The 17,063-nt window shown below is 45.3% G+C and overlaps 2 protein-coding genes across 7 annotated transcripts in view; one reads left to right on the forward strand and one right to left on the reverse strand.

The window, feature by feature from the left end:
• Positions 1-9,331, forward strand: part of EFTUD2 (elongation factor Tu GTP binding domain containing 2) — a 54,257-nt gene extending 44,926 nt beyond the window's left edge. For all 3 annotated transcript variants that reach the window (XM_007535739.3, XM_016193704.2, XM_016193705.2), the window contains exons 18-28: positions 120-260; positions 907-1,008; positions 1,931-2,013; positions 5,475-5,561; positions 5,766-5,892; positions 6,101-6,188; positions 7,183-7,301; positions 7,388-7,482; positions 8,172-8,325; positions 8,473-8,580; positions 8,866-9,331. In XM_007535739.3, coding sequence (XP_007535801.1) covers positions 120-260; positions 907-1,008; positions 1,931-2,013; positions 5,475-5,561; positions 5,766-5,892; positions 6,101-6,188; positions 7,183-7,301; positions 7,388-7,482; positions 8,172-8,325; positions 8,473-8,580; positions 8,866-8,961 — 1,200 coding nt within the window. In that variant the 3' untranslated portion in view covers positions 8,962-9,331. The remainder of the gene's footprint in view (positions 1-119; positions 261-906; positions 1,009-1,930; positions 2,014-5,474; positions 5,562-5,765; positions 5,893-6,100; positions 6,189-7,182; positions 7,302-7,387; positions 7,483-8,171; positions 8,326-8,472; positions 8,581-8,865) is intronic.
• Positions 9,332-9,819: 488 nt separating this feature from the next.
• On the reverse strand, positions 9,820-12,508 carry HIGD1B (HIG1 hypoxia inducible domain family member 1B). Of its 4 annotated transcripts, none has more exons than XM_060203345.1 (4): positions 12,387-12,508; positions 11,231-11,380; positions 10,546-10,680; positions 9,820-9,964 (listed from the first exon to the last, which is right to left on the reverse strand). In XM_060203345.1, exons 2-4 carry the CDS (start codon positions 11,328-11,330, stop codon positions 9,900-9,902), a joined length of 300 nt encoding a protein of 99 aa, XP_060059328.1. In that variant the 5' UTR covers positions 11,331-11,380; positions 12,387-12,508; the 3' UTR covers positions 9,820-9,899. The 4 variants fall into 4 exon arrangements, with proteins under 4 accessions (XP_060059328.1, XP_060059330.1, XP_007535803.1 ...); XM_060203347.1 differs by lacking the exon at positions 12,387-12,508 and adding an exon at positions 12,095-12,258; XM_007535741.3 differs by lacking the exon at positions 12,387-12,508 and adding an exon at positions 11,672-11,827.
• Positions 12,509-17,063: the final 4,555 nt, after the last annotated feature.

Here is a 17,063-nt window from a genome sequence, read left to right on the forward strand (position 1 = left end):
ACATTGCTCCTGGTTAAGAGAATTGTCTTTCCTTAGCAGTATTGGCTCCCTCTTACTGCTTTTTGCTCCTTGTATGGCTATTCAGGTCAGTTGTCCTTATTCTTCATTTTACATCTCAGGCTCAGATTTTCCGGCCCCTGAAGTTCAACACCACATCTGTTATCAAGATTGCTGTGGAGCCTGTAAATCCCTCTGAACTACCTAAAATGTTAGACGGCCTGCGCAAAGTCAACAAGAGCTACCCGTCGCTCACCACCAAGGTATGTCTGTGGCCCACAGCAACTTCCAAGCCCTGCTGGCCCCAAATAGGTGTTGTGTGCTGCCACTGCTTCATGTCCACTATGTGTCTGAGCTGCTTTGAGCTGCCTTATCAGCAAGAATAGGGGGTGAAACCCTTTATTGTGTAGGGTAGTGGGTGCACATGCACATGTGTATATATCTTCCACAAGTGTTCAGATTGGTGGAGATACTCCTTGGAGAGTGATTGAGTGGTTGGTCAAGACTAAAGGATCAGCTTGTGTCTACAGAGAGCAGCATTTTCCCTCAAGTGACTTTTAAGATGGGAATTAAAACCCAGCAGCACTGTGGTGAGGGAGCCAGATATCTTAAAGCCAGACTTACAGGTCACTGCTCTCACTGACCCACTATTTATTTTATTTTTACCAAAACACTGCTCGGCTCTGGTTTAAGGTAGAACCCCTGACCTTTGATGTCTGACGTGAAAGTCTTTTTGCTATCTCTCCAGCCTTGCTGATCTTTTTGAAGAGAGTGGAACTGACACTAAGTCATCACCCTTTTTTGGTAGTGAGTTCATGTACATTCTCCTGGTTTCTGACCTTGATTCTGTTTCTGTCTCATGTTGCTGGCACAAGAGGCAGGGTGTAACCACCAAGATTGCTGTTTCAGGTGGAAGAGTCTGGTGAGCACGTGATTCTAGGTACTGGCGAGCTCTATCTGGACTGTGTGATGCACGATTTGCGGAAGATGTACTCAGAGATAGACATCAAGGTAAAGTGCCAGAACCCTCATTTTATTATTATTAATATTATCATCTTTATTTATTGGATTGAAACAGCCAGAAATCAAGAGGGAAGAGGATGATAAGATAATAACCTCTTAGATTCTTCTACCAGTAATCCCAGGCTTAGTGCTATAAAAGATACTGGTTAGGGGGGTTGGGTGGTAGCGTGCACAGTGGTTTAAGCGCACATGACGCAAAGCACAAGGACCAGCGTAAGGATCTCAGTTCCAGCCCCCAGCTCCCCACCTGCAGGGGGTCGCTTCACAGGCAGTGAAGTAAGTCTGCAGGTGTCTTTTTCTCCCCCTCTCTGTTTTCCCCTCCTCTCTTTACTTCTCTGTGTCCTATCCAACAACAGCAGCAGCAATAAGAACAATAATAACAACAATGATAAAGGCAACAAAAGGGGAAAAATAGCCTCCAGGAACAGTGGATTCAAAGTGCAGGCACCAAGCCCAGCAATAACCCTGAATGCAAAAAAAAAAAAAAAAAAAAAAAAGACATACTGGTTAACCAGATACAGGCTGTGTGGGAGTTTCAAGGAATAGTTGTCCTCCACAGATAGTATGGGTTGAGAATTGAATAAGCACTCCCAGTCAGTCTCTAGCAGACCCAGAGGAATAGTTTTAGTGAATAGTTGTGGGACAGCTGAACAGATATTGAAGGATACCTTGGAGGACTGTAATTTAGGTCCCAGTTTGATTCCCCCACTTAGCGCCTGGCTTGAGGACATAATTTCTGTACTGCACTAAGTTTTCTTAGACTTTTTACTCATTCTTGTCCTCGTTGCTAATACTGACTAAGATGGGTTCAGTACAAAGGTAGTGTCAAGGGAACTTCAGAATTATTTTGATGAAAGATTGTTCTTCTGACAAAATTAGGCCTTATCTGACAATTTGTTTTTATCCTTAGGTGGCTGACCCTGTCGTCACATTTTGTGAAACAGTGGTGGAAACATCTTCGCTCAAGTGCTTTGCTGAAACACCCAATAAGAAGTAAGCTTTAGGGAGCAGGCAAAATAGCTCACATGAATGATAGCTGTTTTGCAATGTGCGTGACCCAGGTTCAGTCTAGCCCTCACTGCATTGAAGCTTCAACTTCAATGTCTCCTCTCTCTCTCTCTCTCTCTCTTACCCTCCCCCCCTTTTGTCTGTGTGTGTATGTGTCTGTCTATATCTAAAAAAACAAAAATAAGAAGTAGCTTTAGGACTAAGAGGTAGTTCAATATGGTATCTACCCTTCTGTACACAGGGACCCTGGAATTTGTGCCCTAGTACCATGGAAGGCACTAAGGACATTCCATATGTGGTGGAGTGGTGATTGATGTCTGTCCTCTCTTAAAAAGGGGATGGGGGCAGTGGGCACAGACCTGGGCAGTGGTATACTCTGTTGAGCACACACTTTACTAAGCATGAGGACCCAGGTTTGAGAAGAGAGGCCCTAGGTTCAGTCCCTAGGTCTACATATATCCAAGTGGTACTCTGTTCTCTCTCTCAAGTAAATAAATTGCAATGCTAGAGGTGGCACAGTGGATAAAATATTGAGCTTTGCGGGAGTCGGGCTGTAGTACAGCGGGCTAAGCGCAGGTGGCGCAAAGCACAAAGACCGGCATAAGGATCCCGGTTCGAACCCCGGCTCCCCACCTGCAGGGGAGTCGCTTCACAGGCGGTGAAGCAGGTCTGCAGGTGTCTATCTTTCTCTCCTCCTCTCTTTCTTCCCCTCCCTCTCTCCATTTCTCTCTGTCCTATCCAACAACAACAACAACAATAATAACTACAACAATAAAACAAGGGCAACAAAAGGGAAAAAATAAATAAATATTAAAAAAAAAAGTTAAAAAAAATATATTGAGCTTTGCAAGCATAAGTTCCTGGATTCAGTCCCACATTGAATGTGCCAAAGTGATGCATAATTTTTTCTCTCTCTTGTAAATAAATAATCTTTTTTCCCAAAAAATAATAGATAAGTTTTCTTATAACATTTGCCTCTATATGTGACAAAATGTTAATAAGGAAATAAGGAAATTGTTAATGTTAATAAGGAAATAAGGTAATTTTTATTGTGGAAAAAAAATTTGCCCCAAACCTACTTGGTTTTTGTTTGTTTGGTTGGTTGGTTTTTTTAAATTTCTCTATTGGGGCATTAATGTTTTACACTTGACAGTAAATACAATAGTTTGTACATTACATTTCTCAGTTTTCCACATAACAATACAACCCCCACTAGATCCTCTGTCATCCTTTTTGGACCTATACTCTCCCCCTACCCACCCCAGAGTCTTTTACTTTGGTGCAATATACCAGCTCCAGGTTCTACTTGTGTTTTCTTTTCTGATCTTGTTTTTCAACCTCTGCCTGAGAATGAGCTCATCCCATATTCATCCTTCTGGTTTTTGGCTTATTCCACTTAACATGATTTCTTCTAGGTCCACCCAAGATGGGCTGAAAATAGTGAAATCACTGTTTTTAGTAGCTGAGTAGTATTCCATTTTGTGTGTGTGTGTGTGTGTGTGTGTGTGTGTGTACACCACAACTTGTTCAGCCACTCATCTGTGGTTGGACACCTGGGTTGCTTCCAGGTTTTGGCTATTACAAATTGTGCTGCCAAGAACACATGCGTACACAAATCTTTTTGGATGAGTGTTGGGTTCCTTAGGATATATCCCCAGGAGAGGAATTGCAGGGTCATAGGGTAGGTCCATTTTTAGCCTTCTGAGAGTTCTCCAGACTGCGGTTGGACCGCAGTCTGGAGACTGCGCAGAGGTTGGACCAATTGACATTCCCACCAGCAGTACAGGAGGGTTCCTCTGACCCCACACCCTCTCCAGCATTTGCTGCTGCTACCTATTCTGATGTATGACATTCTCACAGGAGTGAAGTGGTATCTCATTGTTGTCTTTATTTGCATTTCTCTATCAATGACTTTGAGTGTTTTTTCATGTGTTTCTCGGCCTTTTGGATCTCTTCTGTGGTGAATATTCTGTCCATGTCCTCCCCCCATTTTGGATGGGGTTATTTGTTGTCTTGTTGTTGAGTTTGGCAAGCTCTTTATATATTTTGGCTATTAAACTCTGTCTGATGTATGGCACGTAAAAATCTTCTCCCATTCTGTGAGGGTCTCTTTGTTTGGGTATTGGTTTCTTTTGCTGTGCAAAACCTTTTTAATTTGATGTGGTCTCATAGGATTATACTTGCCTTAGTCTTCTTTGTAATTAGATTTATTTCATTGAAGATGTCTTTAAAATTTATGCGGGGGAGTTGGGCGGTGGTGCAGTGGGTTAAGCACACATGGTGCAAAGCGCAGGGACCGGCGTAAGGATCCCGGTTCGAGCCCTCGACTCCCCACCTGCAGGGGAGTCGCTTCACGGGCGGTGAAGCAGGTCTGCAGGTGTCTATCTTTCTCTCCCCTCTCTCTCTGTCTTCCCCTCCTCTCTCCATTTCTCTCTGTCCTATCCAACAACAAGGCAAAGTCAACAATGGCAATAATAACCGCAACGAGGCTGCAACAACTAGGGCAACAAAAAGGGGGGAAAAAAGGCCTCCAGGAGTGGTGGATTCATGGTGCAGGCACCGAGCCCAGCAATAACCCTGGAGGGGAAAAAAAAAATTTATGCGGAAGGGAGTCAGGTGGTAGCACAGTGGTTTAAGTGCATGCGAACCACAAGGACTGGTGTGAGAATCCCGGTTCGAGCTCAGGCTCCCCACCTGCAGGGGAGTCGCTTCACAGGCGGTGAAGCAGGTCTGCAGGTGTCTTTCTCTCCCCTTCTCTGTCTTCCCCTCCTCTCTCCATTTCTCTCTGTCCTATCTAACAATGACAACATCAATAACTATAACGATAAAAAACAAGGGCAACAAAAGGGAAAATAAATATTAAAAAAGAATTCATTTTAAAGAGTAATAGATTCAAATGAAAGATGATAGAAAATGAATCATTTATTGCTTTACTCAGGGCTGGGCAGTGGCGCACCTGGTTGAGTGTGCAATTTACCCAGGTTCAGGCTCCTAGTTCCCACCTCCAAGGGGGTGAAACAGTGCTACAGGCCTCTCTCTCTCCCTCTCTCTATTCCTCTCCCTTCCTCCTTCCCTCTCCCCCTTTCTCCCACAACTTCCCTCCCTCTTTCCTCCCTCCCTATCTCAATATCTTTGTCTTCTGTCCAATAAAATAAAAAAAGTATTTAAAAAAAATTTTTTTAATAGCAGAGCACTGCTCAGCTCTTGTGTACAGTGGTACAGGGGGTAGTACCTGGTCCTTGGGAACCTCAGGCATGAGAGTGTCTTTGCACAACCATTATGCTATCTATCCCTACCTTAAAAAAAAAACAAAAACTTTTTTTAATTGTTTAACTCTATATCCCTATGACTTTCCCTGATGTTGCTGTTTTAGATGTTTCCTTTGTCACCTTAATCTCCCAAAAGCCCTACTGACCCTCCTCACTACCCATTTCCTTTCTGACTAGGAACAAAATCACCATGATTGCTGAGCCTCTTGAAAAGGGCCTTGCAGAGGATATAGAGAATGAGGTGGTCCAGATCACATGGAACAGGTGAGACCAAGGCTCTGATTCCAGGGCTGAAGAAAAATGTTAGCTTTTTGTGGACACAAAAGTCTTGTGTGCACGCTGCATCCCCTCCCCAACCCCTCCACTTGGGTACAATATGAGTAGGCTGAGGTGACTGCTCCAGAAAGGTGGGCTATGAGTTCCCAGGAACCAGCAATCACATTCAACACCTCCATGTTCTCCTTACAGGAAGAAGCTGGGAGAGTTCTTCCAGACCAAGTATGATTGGGATCTGCTGGCTGCCCGTTCCATTTGGGCTTTTGGCCCTGATGCCACCGGCCCCAACATTCTGGTAGATGACACCCTGCCCTCTGAGGTACAGCAGAACTAATGGGAACCCTGAAAGATACTCTTAGCTGTTGAATAGAAAAGCAATGTTTTTTTTTTTTTTCCAGAAGCATTTTGTATTTAGTGTCTTCTGGTGAAGAAGAGCATCCTATTAACCTGTGAGCTTTCTCATCCCTCTAAACTCTTGAGCTATTCAAAGGGTCACTGCTAAAGGCCCTCTCTCATGTTTCATGCAGGTGGACAAGGCTCTTCTTGGCTCAGTGAAAGACAGCATCGTTCAAGGTTTCCAGTGGGGAACCCGAGAGGGCCCCCTCTGTGATGAGTGTAAGTTCCTCAGTGTTCCCACTTTTCCCACCCAAGTCCACTAGAGATCTTCACCTAGGTACTCATTTGGGGGACCTAACAGGAGAAACAGCTTGGGACACAAAGGGCCATCCCAGATCCTGAGCCAGTTTCTTCATTTCTCCTTCCCTGTCCTGATACTATACTTGTACGTCCTGGAATGTAGTAATTTCTAGACTGACAATTGCTTCTCATTCCTGTTTGAGGGATAGTATCAAAAGGGAAGAGGGCAAGAACTGGGCAGTGGTGCACCTAGTAGAACACACATATTATCAAACGCAAGGACCCAGGTTGAAGCCCCCAGTCCCTCCCTGCAAGGAGAAACCTTCTTGAATGGTGAAGCAGTGCTGTGTTGTCTTTTTCTCTCCCTCCATTCCTCCCCTTCCCTCTCAATTTCTTTTTCTATCCAAAACAAACCAAAAAAAAAGTGGGTTCTTCATGCAGGCATCAAGCCCCAGCTATGACCTTGGTGGCAGACTGTCATGCCTGAACCATTAGAGGTCCCAGGTATAATCCTGGACACTACCATAAGCCAGAGATGATCTGTGCTCTGGTAAAATTAAATCAATAAATAAATGTAAATATCAGAGCAGGGGAGATAGCATAATGGTTATGCAAAGAGACAAGACTAGGGATCTGAAGTCCCTGGTTCAATCCCCCACACCACATAGGCCAGAGCTAAGCAGTGCTTTGGTAAAAATAAATAAATGTGAATGTCTGCAAAAAGAAGCATAGAAACTCCTAAGGAAACTTTATAGTTATGACCTGTAACAAGCACTAACAAAGTCTGCTTAACTAGGCCCTCTTTGCAAAACCCTTGCATATACTATTAGAATACCTACACAGTGATTTCTATCATATCTTTTATAGCTATAAGATGTCCTCAGGGCAGCAAAAGGTTCTCTCTTGCTCTGTCCATAGGCCCTTGATTTAACACAAGAAACACTTCCAGTCAGCTTTCTTATCTCCTTTTCAGTGATTCGAAATGTCAAGTTTAAGATCCTGGATGCAGTGGTTGCCCAGGAGCCCCTGCACCGGGGTGGGGGCCAGATCATCCCTACTGCCAGGAGAGTTGTCTACTCAGCCTTCCTCATGGTGAGTGCTACTGTCCTGCTCCTAGACAAACCCCCCCTCCCCCAGCCTTCCCTTTACCCAGGTGCTCAGTCCCTTCTCTGTTGCAGGCCACTCCTCGTCTTATGGAGCCCTACTACTTTGTAGAGGTACAGGCCCCTGCAGACTGTGTCTCCGCTGTGTACACTGTGTTGGCCAGGCGCAGGTGAGCATCTTGAAGCAAGTTGGGGAGGGTGTGGAGAGTAAGAGCAGAACAGAAGGATATTATCCTCTAAGCCTTTCCATGCCATGGACTTAGGGAGAAGGCTTTTTTTTTCCCAAAAAAAGAAGTACAACTTGGGGGCGAAGGGGTGGTGCACTGGGTTAAGTGCACATAGTGCAAAGCCTAAGGATCCCACTTCGAGCCCTGGCTCCCCACCTGCAGGGGGGTTGCTTCACAAGTGGTGAAGCAGGTCTGCAGGTGTCTTTCTCTCCCTCTATCTTCCCCATCTCTCTCAATTTCTCTGTCCTATCCAAAAAATTTTTTAAAAAATATATATTTTTAATGGCCCCAAGATCAGTTGATTTGTAGTGTAGACACTGAGCCCCAGTAATAACTGTGGAGACAAAAAAAAAAAAAAGGATAACTAGGAATCAGGCAATGACCATATTTAGCACACATGAGATTCTCTTGGACGACCATTCTCAGAACTCCTGGGGAAAGTACTGAAAAATGTCAGTGTGGGTGGCCTGTCAGTGTTCCCACTCTTGCCTAGATGTCACTGCCCCTTTGGCGTCCACAAAGACTTATGCTGAGCCCGCAAGCCCTTCCTGCCCTCTGTAGTGCATCATGGGGATTCTTTGATAGGTTGCTTTTGGGAGCAGTGTGCTCCTTTGCTTTGTTTTTTGTCTCAGGGGCCATGTGACTCAGGATGCACCCATCCCAGGCTCTCCTCTCTACACCATCAAAGCTTTTATCCCAGCCATTGATTCTTTTGGCTTTGAGACTGATCTGCGGACTCACACCCAAGGGCAGGCCTTTTCTCTGTCCGTCTTCCACCATTGGCAGGTAAGAGAATGGTCAGGATGGCGGAGGGCCTCCCAAGGACACTTCCTACCTGTTCCCCTTCCAAGCCCTGAAATTTCCAACTAGAGAAAAGTCCTGAGTATTTGGGGAGGTCTGCTCAAACCATCTAAATACCCCTGTGCCTTTCAGATTGTACCTGGTGATCCTCTAGACAAGAGTATCGTTATCCGCCCCTTGGAACCACAGCCAGCTCCTCACCTGGCCCGGGAATTCATGATTAAAACACGTCGTAGGAAGGTATGTGTTCGTCAGGCTCATTGTCATCCCTCTGCCCCTGGTGGTCTCTATAGGTGTTGAGTCTCCTGTTTCTTAATTTTGGACCCTTCACCAAAGACTGAGAGTAGATGGCAATATAATGTAGAAAGATGCTATCTGCATAGGCCTTCAGAAGCCAGACCTGGGCCCCATCCCCTGTGATGGTGCACATAAGGCTCCTGAAACAGCTCAGCCTACGTTCCACCCACCACGAGCCTCTCACTCACCCATAGGCCTCAGTCTCATATTTGACCCCACTTTCTGCAGGGCCTGAGTGAAGATGTGAGCATCAGCAAGTTCTTCGATGATCCTATGTTGCTGGAGCTTGCCAAGCAAGATGTTGTGCTCAACTATCCCATGTGAATGCCAGGACTACTGGCAGCTCCTGCTCTCTACAGTGGGCTGCAGCTCCTGGAATTGAAGCTGCTGCCTATTAGCCTATTATGACTTGGTCTTCACGTTGTCAAAGCATCCGGGAGCTTTTGTGGCCATCTTTAACAATCCAGATGCTTTCAGCCCAGAGCCCCAGTGAAGGAAAGAGCACTGGCTTCCTAGTCTCTTCTCTGGCCTCTGCCTGGCTCCACTCCCAAGAAACAAACTGGAATTTGGGCTCAAAAGGGATCAAAGTCTTTAACCCCAAGGGGCCTGTCTTCAGGATTTAGGTGGGGAAAAAAGTGGGTTTTTTTGTTTTTTTTTTAGTTTGACCTTAAACATGGTTTATAAGTGAACAGAACATTCTGACCTCTGTGTTGTCTGTTCCTTTCATCCCCACTCACCCCATCTCCTCTGCCCTCCTCCCCGCTCCCCCCTCACTTTCTTCCTACATGGTCACATCCTGGAATTTGGGTTCTGATATATCATCTCCCATGAGGCTTCACTGTCTGTGCTCCCAGCTGCAAACTTCCTGCCTGGGTCTCCAGGGAAGTGGCCTGTAGTGGGAGGAACACCTGCCTCATAATTCAGTGTTCCTCTGATCAGGAAACCTCTTTATAGTTCCCACCCATTTCCAGCATTCTCCCCCCACCCAGCCTGGCTTCTGAGTGGGACCTGTAGTGGGTTTTGGGGGGCTGTAGATTACTTCTCTTCCTCTATTCTTTAAGAATCTCCCTAGTCTTGAAGTTGGGAGCCAGAGCTCCAATTTTCAACCCTTTGCTCTAAGTGCTACCAGCCCTTACTAGTCCCATACTCAGCTCTCCCCATATAAAAAAAAGAGACTGTGACTTGTCTTCCAAACTACTTTATTAGGAGCATAGCAAGGTTTGATTTAAGAGGGTCTGACTGCCCCGTATGCTATTGGAATGCTACTTCTCCCTGGAATCCTGTGCTGTTTTCTTGATGTAGTCTCTGTACATTGTGTACACAGCACCTGTGTGTGGGGGGGGGTAGGCAAGGGTGGGGGGAGGAAAAACGCCTCTTGGCATTGAACTCTTCACCCAACTCTGGCTTTCCAAAGGTGTCCCAGGAAGGGATGATGACTAGTCCCAGGAGTTCAACTCTAGCTGTTCCCCTGAGAGTCCAGCTTCCCTGCTCATCTTTCTGCCCCAGTCCCAACAGCTGCTACAAGCACGTTGTCATGCCTTTGAGTTCCTATAGGTTAAAAAACCTAGCCAGTTTATACCCAAATTATATGTGGAGAAACAGACTCAAAGCAAGAGATTTGTCTTGTATCACACAGGAACTATCTGCTTCTTTAATACAGAGAAGAGAATTTAACATATAGTTTCTTCTGAATGATGTTTTTCTTCTAGAACAAACTACCCAATCCCCACAAGCCTGGGACAAAAGGTTAAACAGGGTACCCGGAAAATGACTCAGTTTGAGGACTTAATCCAGGATATGATACTAAGCCTATATAGGAAACAGGAACTAAAGTCACTGTTGGAGCTCGGCCAGCTTTTGCCTAATCAGTTTGACTTCAGTCTCCTGTTTCCCCACCTAGCTACTCACCTAGCATGATTGCACCCACAGCACAGGCCTGTGCTGCCACTCGGGTATGAATCAGGTGTATGGACATCTTGGTTGGACCACGAGCCTTCAGTCGATAAATCCTGTATGCTGCCACCACCAGGCAGCCTCCTACGCCTGCAATCAGAGAACATAACCCCTGGACTTCAGCCAGTACAGTGCTCTCCTGATGAGAGAGACCTCACTAGGCAGACTGTGCTCCAGGATGGGTAAAGGAAGCTATCCCTAGAATATTGAATTGTTTCAATGTCATTTTCAAGGTGATTGCTTCCCCCTAGTGACTCCCCCATATACAAACCAGCCCATCAGACTGACTGCCCCCAACCCTGTTCATTCTGGGCCAGATCCTTCTCTAACTGCTGGATCTTACATCCTAGTATAGTCATTTTTCTACTCACCCAAGTTCTTGAAAAGGGGGCCATAGGTGACCCTAAACTGCTTCCTTTTGTTGGTTTTAATGCCCCAAGTTTCCCCATCTCCCACGCAGTGGGTCAGCTGCCTCCACCCATCCAGACTCCTCACTTCATTTGTGTGCCCCTTTGTACCTTGACACCTTTGTTGGTTACCCCTAAGTGTTCAGTGGATAGGTCCACTTCAGTTCTCTACTTTGAAAAGACTAGGATACATGTCCTCTTAAGGGAAGGTGAATCCCCTCCCCCCCACTTACCTATAGGCACCAGGGGAGACTCCCTGGTCTTCCTCAGGAACTTCTCAGACATGGTGTCTTCACTCTCAGATGGCACCCACCAGCCTTTGTTAGCAGACATGCTCTTAGCCACAGAGGTTAGCAGCTGGGGCTCCACACTTCAGCCTAGTCCTAGAAGGAGATACCCCACAATAAGCATTCAGTTCTCGGGGACCAGGTGGTGGCACACCTAGTTAAGCACATATAGTGCACAGTGACCTGGGTTCAAGCCCCTGGACCCCACCTATAGGGGGAGAGTTTCACACATGGTGAAGTGGGGCTGCAAGTGTTCGTCCTTTTCCCCTTCTATCTCTCCCTCTCTTCTCAATTTCTCTGTCTATCCAATAATAAATAAGTACATAAAATTAGAACTCAGTTCTCAGCCTAGGGTAGAAAGGAAGTTGTCTGCTAAGATTTTCTTACTATGCCCAACACGGCCTCAACTTGGAAAAAACGTCCAGGGTATCCTGTCTCAGATGGCTGGACCACTAGCTCCATCTCTCCATCTCGTCTTCATAAATCTGTCTCTTCCTCAGCTTCTTCACTGTTTTCTCTGCTTTCCCCTCCTCTATCTGTAGCACTATGTGATCCTTGAGCCAAGAAAAGCAACTGGAAAAACCCACAGATGAGAGTGGGAGGAACCCGCACTGAGCTTCAAGTTCTCTCACACACAGAGAAGCCTGGTGTCTGACAGCTCCTGTGGGATCTACAGGACAGGCTCTGGCTCCATGGAGTCATGTATCCCAGACAGTGATACAGGACTGGTTATTGCATTGCTCAAGTCAGACTAAAACCCCTAGATAGTGATTTGTATATAATTTAGTATAGGTTTTAAACAATACTTACAGGAAAATACTGGTCCCTGAGCTGTTTCCATTTGCAGGTTCATCTTTTTTCCAGGATCTTCATAACTAGCCACCCCCTGCCTCTTCCCTGGGTTAGTAGTGTCCCCTATAAATGTCTAACAACAAACTATAAAGTCCAAAAACTCTAGCACCAAGAACAGGAGTTGTGTCAATGAGGAGCCTTTTAAGTCACAAACTCCCTTCTTAAAGCAACTTCTTTTTCTAGCTGCCCTTCCTCTCTTGGAGGAGCAAGGACTGTTGGCCCCACAGATCTTCAGGATGTTCATGCTTACCCGAGAAGACAGCTGAGTGGTGGGTGTGCCAGCAGCCAGGCCAGGACTCAGTGTCTGCTGTTTTGAAGTGGCCTAGAGCTGATGATGGAGCTGCCACTGTGGGGTCAGGGAAGCAATAACAGGCTTTATGGAAGGTTTGAAGTCAGGAATGGAGAGTGGGAGGAGATAAGACATGGCATCAGTCTTAACCCCCCATCTGCTGAGTTCTAGGCTGGAGCTCCTGACACTGGAAAGTAATGAAAGACCAAATGGAGGGGTGCCCTTAACTAGATTCAGTCTTTTTTTTTTTTTTTTTTTTGCCTCCAGGGTTATTGCTGGGCTTGGTGCTTGCACCATGAACCCACTGCTCCTGGGGGTTATTTTTTTCTTTTTGTTGCCCTTTTTTTTTTTTTTATCATTGTTACGGTTATTATTGTTGCTATGTATGTTGTTGTTATATAGGACAGAGAAATAGAGGGAGAAAGACCGACACCTGCAGACCTGCTTCACTGCAGGTGGGGAGCTGCCAGTCCCTGTTCAGGGCCCCATTATGCCGGCCTAGCTTCGCAGGCGGGAGAGAGAGTCGACCAGGGACTCATGGCTGAGTGGTTCAGTCTTTATTCATGTGGAACACAGCGCAATCTAAGCTAGCTCTAATCACAATCCTGTCCTTATATATCCTGAGGCGGAAGTATCCTACATACTTAGGATAGGGGGTGAGGAGAAGGGAAATAGCACTCGAACCAGTGGGGATTAAACCAATGAAAACAGTGATTATGTAAATAGACCACAATGTCAAGCAATGCAACAAAAGGGGTCTTAGAAGCAGAATTTAGAAGCATACCAACATTTTCCCCTTTCTTTTTAACTAATGGCCATAGTATCAGGAGTGTGGGGTGAATAGAAACCTATATCGTACAGGCATTTTCAAAAGAACTGGCATAAGACATGGAGGAACAAATAGGAGAGCAGCAAGAACCAGTGTGATGCCAAGGGGAGGCCTGAGGGGGTGTTTCCTGCCTCAAAGGGCAGTGCCTAGCAGACAAAAGGGTGTTTCCTGACTCTGGGGGCATCTCTTGCCTCTGGGGGTGTTGCATGCCTCAAAGGGCATTTCCTGCCTCTGTGGGCATCTCTTGCCTCTAGACATTTCATGCCTCAAAGGGCATTTCCTGCCTCTGTGGGCATGACCTAGTACGGGGGGCGGGGGGTGTTCTGCCTCTGTGGGCAGGGCCTGCAGGTGAGGGGGCGTGGCCTATAGAGTCCCAAGGCAGCTGGCTGCAGTCGGTCTTTGAGAAACCCAGCAGTGTAAAGGGAAACTGCTGTAAGTTGTGTAAAGTGTCCAAGAGGTGTGCCAGTAAGTTCGATAGACGTGTCAGTCCAAAGCAGATGACCACGGATGAAATACCAGGGGATGAAATGCTGCACGTCTGTCTCGATGGGGAAGGTCAACAACTATAGTTCCACTTTTCTGTTGAGAATGAGCTTTGGAGTCTGTGAATCTGTTTCTTCAGGTTGTGCCAGGTTACATCATTGGTTTCGGGGGGATGGGGGCTGCTATAGTCATGTCATCTTGTAGGCAATGTCAGAAAACGGGTCCAAATGGATTTCTGGGGATTTCATTTGAGCAGATATTTTTTCGTGTGAAGACTTGACAGCTGCAATTCACTTACTTGTCAAACAAAACTTGTAGCAGATTAGAAGTTTACTATAATTGATAACACCATTATAATTGGAAGTCCTTTCTAGTATGATTTTAAGGTTGTTTAAACAGTTTAAACTCAATAAAAAAAACCATGGTTAGAAGCCTCTGGCATGAGAATCATTAATATAACCATTGCGCTACCTACCCCGCCAAATGTTTCACATTAATACCAAGACTTAAAAAATATCAAAAGAGAAAAAAAACAATTTTTTGGACTGTTTCTGGATGTCTCTAGAAATCATGGCTGCATCCAGCATTTTTTTTTTGTAAAGTCAATGTCATACAAAAATTCAGTCATTCAAATCACTCTTTTACGGAATGCAACTGAAAGCAGACAGCAAACTTAAGATATTCAGAGAGAACAACGGGGAATCGAGAGAAAAGCGGTAGGTAATTTTTGTTTTTTGTTTTTTTTCACCTTGAACCAGATTATTTAACTCTCACCATGTAACATCATGAGTCCCCAGAGGGCGTCCTAGTCCAAAAAGCTCGAAATTCCATTTAGGGTGCTTCTGATGGTTCCTGATAGATTGCTGCAGGCACCCATATTTTAAAACATCTTCCCATCAAAGAAAGAACTGAATCAGGAGGGTAGAACTAACCATGTGTCTCCATTCTTGGGGACTGCCAGGGTACTGGAGAATGCTCTTCAAGTTAGAGTAGTCCTTCTTCATGGGAAACGTGGGAGAGGAAGTCCAGAAAGTCCAAGGAGAAATCTCCGTTCATGTCCCAAGCTCTATGATCACGGTCATAAGGAACCAAAGTGTGGCTCACAACAAAATGTAGTCCTTCTCGGGAAACATGGGAGAGGGAGTCCAGAAAGTCCTAGGAAAAATCTCCTCGCATCTCCCAAGCTCTACGATCATGGTCATAAGGAACCAAAGTTCCCGGTCAGAGAACCAAAGTGTGGCCCAGAGCAAAATGTTCCAGAGACAGAGAAACTGTCTCATGAAGAAAGAGTGGAAGCTTTGGGAAATCTCTTCATTAGTAGAAAGGCAACCCATAGTGGATAGGTAGCCAAATGGCTTTACTTATCTGGGGGATGGGCGGGTTAGGTCCCACCTTGGTTGGGCGCCATATGCCAGGCTGGGCTAGCTTCACGGGCGGTAGAGAGACGACCAAGGACTCATGGCTGAGCTGGGAATGCAATTCAATCTTTATTGATGATCGGGGATGCAGTTCAACAATCTAATCTTTCTTCATTCAAAAGCCCTGTCTTTTATGCCTCCTGAGGCGGAAGTGTCAGGAAGAGGAAGTACGTAGGATAGGGGGTGGGGAGAAGGAAAATAGCACGTGAACCAGTGGGAGTTAAACCAATGAAAACAGTGATGATGTAAATAGACCACAGCGTCAAGCAATGCAACAGAAGGGGTCTTAGAAGCAGAATTTAGAAGCAGACCAACAGGGAGCTGGGGACTGGAACCAGGATCCTTATACAGGTCCTTGCACTTTGCACCATGTGCACTTAACCATGGCCCGACCCGCTTCACCATGGCCCGACCCCTTAGATTCAGTCTTTCACTTCCCATGGACATAAACAGCTGGATCAGAGCCAAACTTGAGGTAATGGAGATGTGGTTATAGAAGCAGGATTGGGTTCTCCAAGTTACACCGTCTCAAAGACTCTTTTTTTAAAATTTTTATTTATTTATTGGACAGAGACAGCCAGAAATTGAGAGGGAAGGGGGGGACAGAGACAGACACCTGCAACAACTGCTTCACCACTCATAAAGTTTTCCGCTTGCAGGTGGGGACCAAGGGATCGAACCTTGGCCTTTGTGCATTATAACATGTGCTCAACCAGGTGCACCACGACCCAGCCCCTCAAAGACTGTTCTAAACAACATGGGATTTAAGAAAAATGTACCATTATGAAAGTCAGGCTTTCTTTTTTTAAAAAATTTATTTCTTTATTGGAGAATTAATGTTTTACATTCAACAGTAAATACAATAGTTTGTACATGCATAACATTCCCCAGTTTCCCATTTAACAATACAACCCCCTCTATGTCACCAGAGATACACTCCTGACCATTTTTTAAAATATTTTTAATATTTATTTATTTCCTTTTGTTGCCCTTATTTTTTATTAAAAATTTATTTATTTATTTATTTATTACCTTTTGTTGCCCTGGTTGTTTTATTGTTGTGGTTATTATTATTGTTGTTGTTGTTGGATAGGACAGAGAGAAATGGAGAGAGGAGGGGAAGACAGAGAGGGGGAGTGAAAGACAGACACCTGCACACCTGCTTCACCGCCTATGAAGTGACTCCCCTGCAGGTGGGGAGCCAGGGCTCAAACCGAGATCCTTACTCCAGTCCTTGCGCTTTGTGCCACCTGCACTTAACTGCTGCGCTACAGCCTGACTCCCTGTTGCCCTTGTTTTATTGTTGTAGTTATTGTTGTTATTATTGATGTCGTCATTGTTGGATAGGACAGAGAGAAATGGAGAGAGGAGGGGAAGACAGAGAAGGAGAGAGAAAGATAGACACCTGCAAACTTGCTTCACCGCCTGTGAAGCAACTCCCTCGCAGGTAGGGAGCCAGGGGCTTGAACCAGGATCCTTATGCCGGTCCTTGTGCTTTGCGCCACCTGCGCTTAACTGGCTGTGCTACAGCCCGACTTCCTTTTTTTCTTTTTTTTTTAATATTTTTTTGTTATTAATAGTTTGTTATAAGATTATAAAGTTACAATGGTCCACACCACACCTATCACCAAATTTCTGTATCCCTATCCTCCAAACTAAAAAGATAACCACTATAGTTTTCACAAATCTTACAGTTTACTTGCTTCTGATTTCTTTGGATTTCATTTTTTGGAAACTTCATGTAAATCAAATCTCTAGATTCCACATGTGAGTGAAACTATCTGGTAATTGTATTTCATCTCTTTACCTCACTTAGCATAATCACCTCCAGTTCCATCCACTTTGTTCCAAAGGACACAATATATTTTTTTATCACAGAGCAATATTCCATAGAATAAATACCCCAAA

The sequence above is a fragment of the Erinaceus europaeus genome, chromosome 12, assembly GCF_950295315.1.
Source record: "Erinaceus europaeus chromosome 12, mEriEur2.1, whole genome shotgun sequence".
In the NCBI taxonomy this organism is placed as follows: Eukaryota; Metazoa; Chordata; class Mammalia; order Eulipotyphla; family Erinaceidae; genus Erinaceus; species Erinaceus europaeus.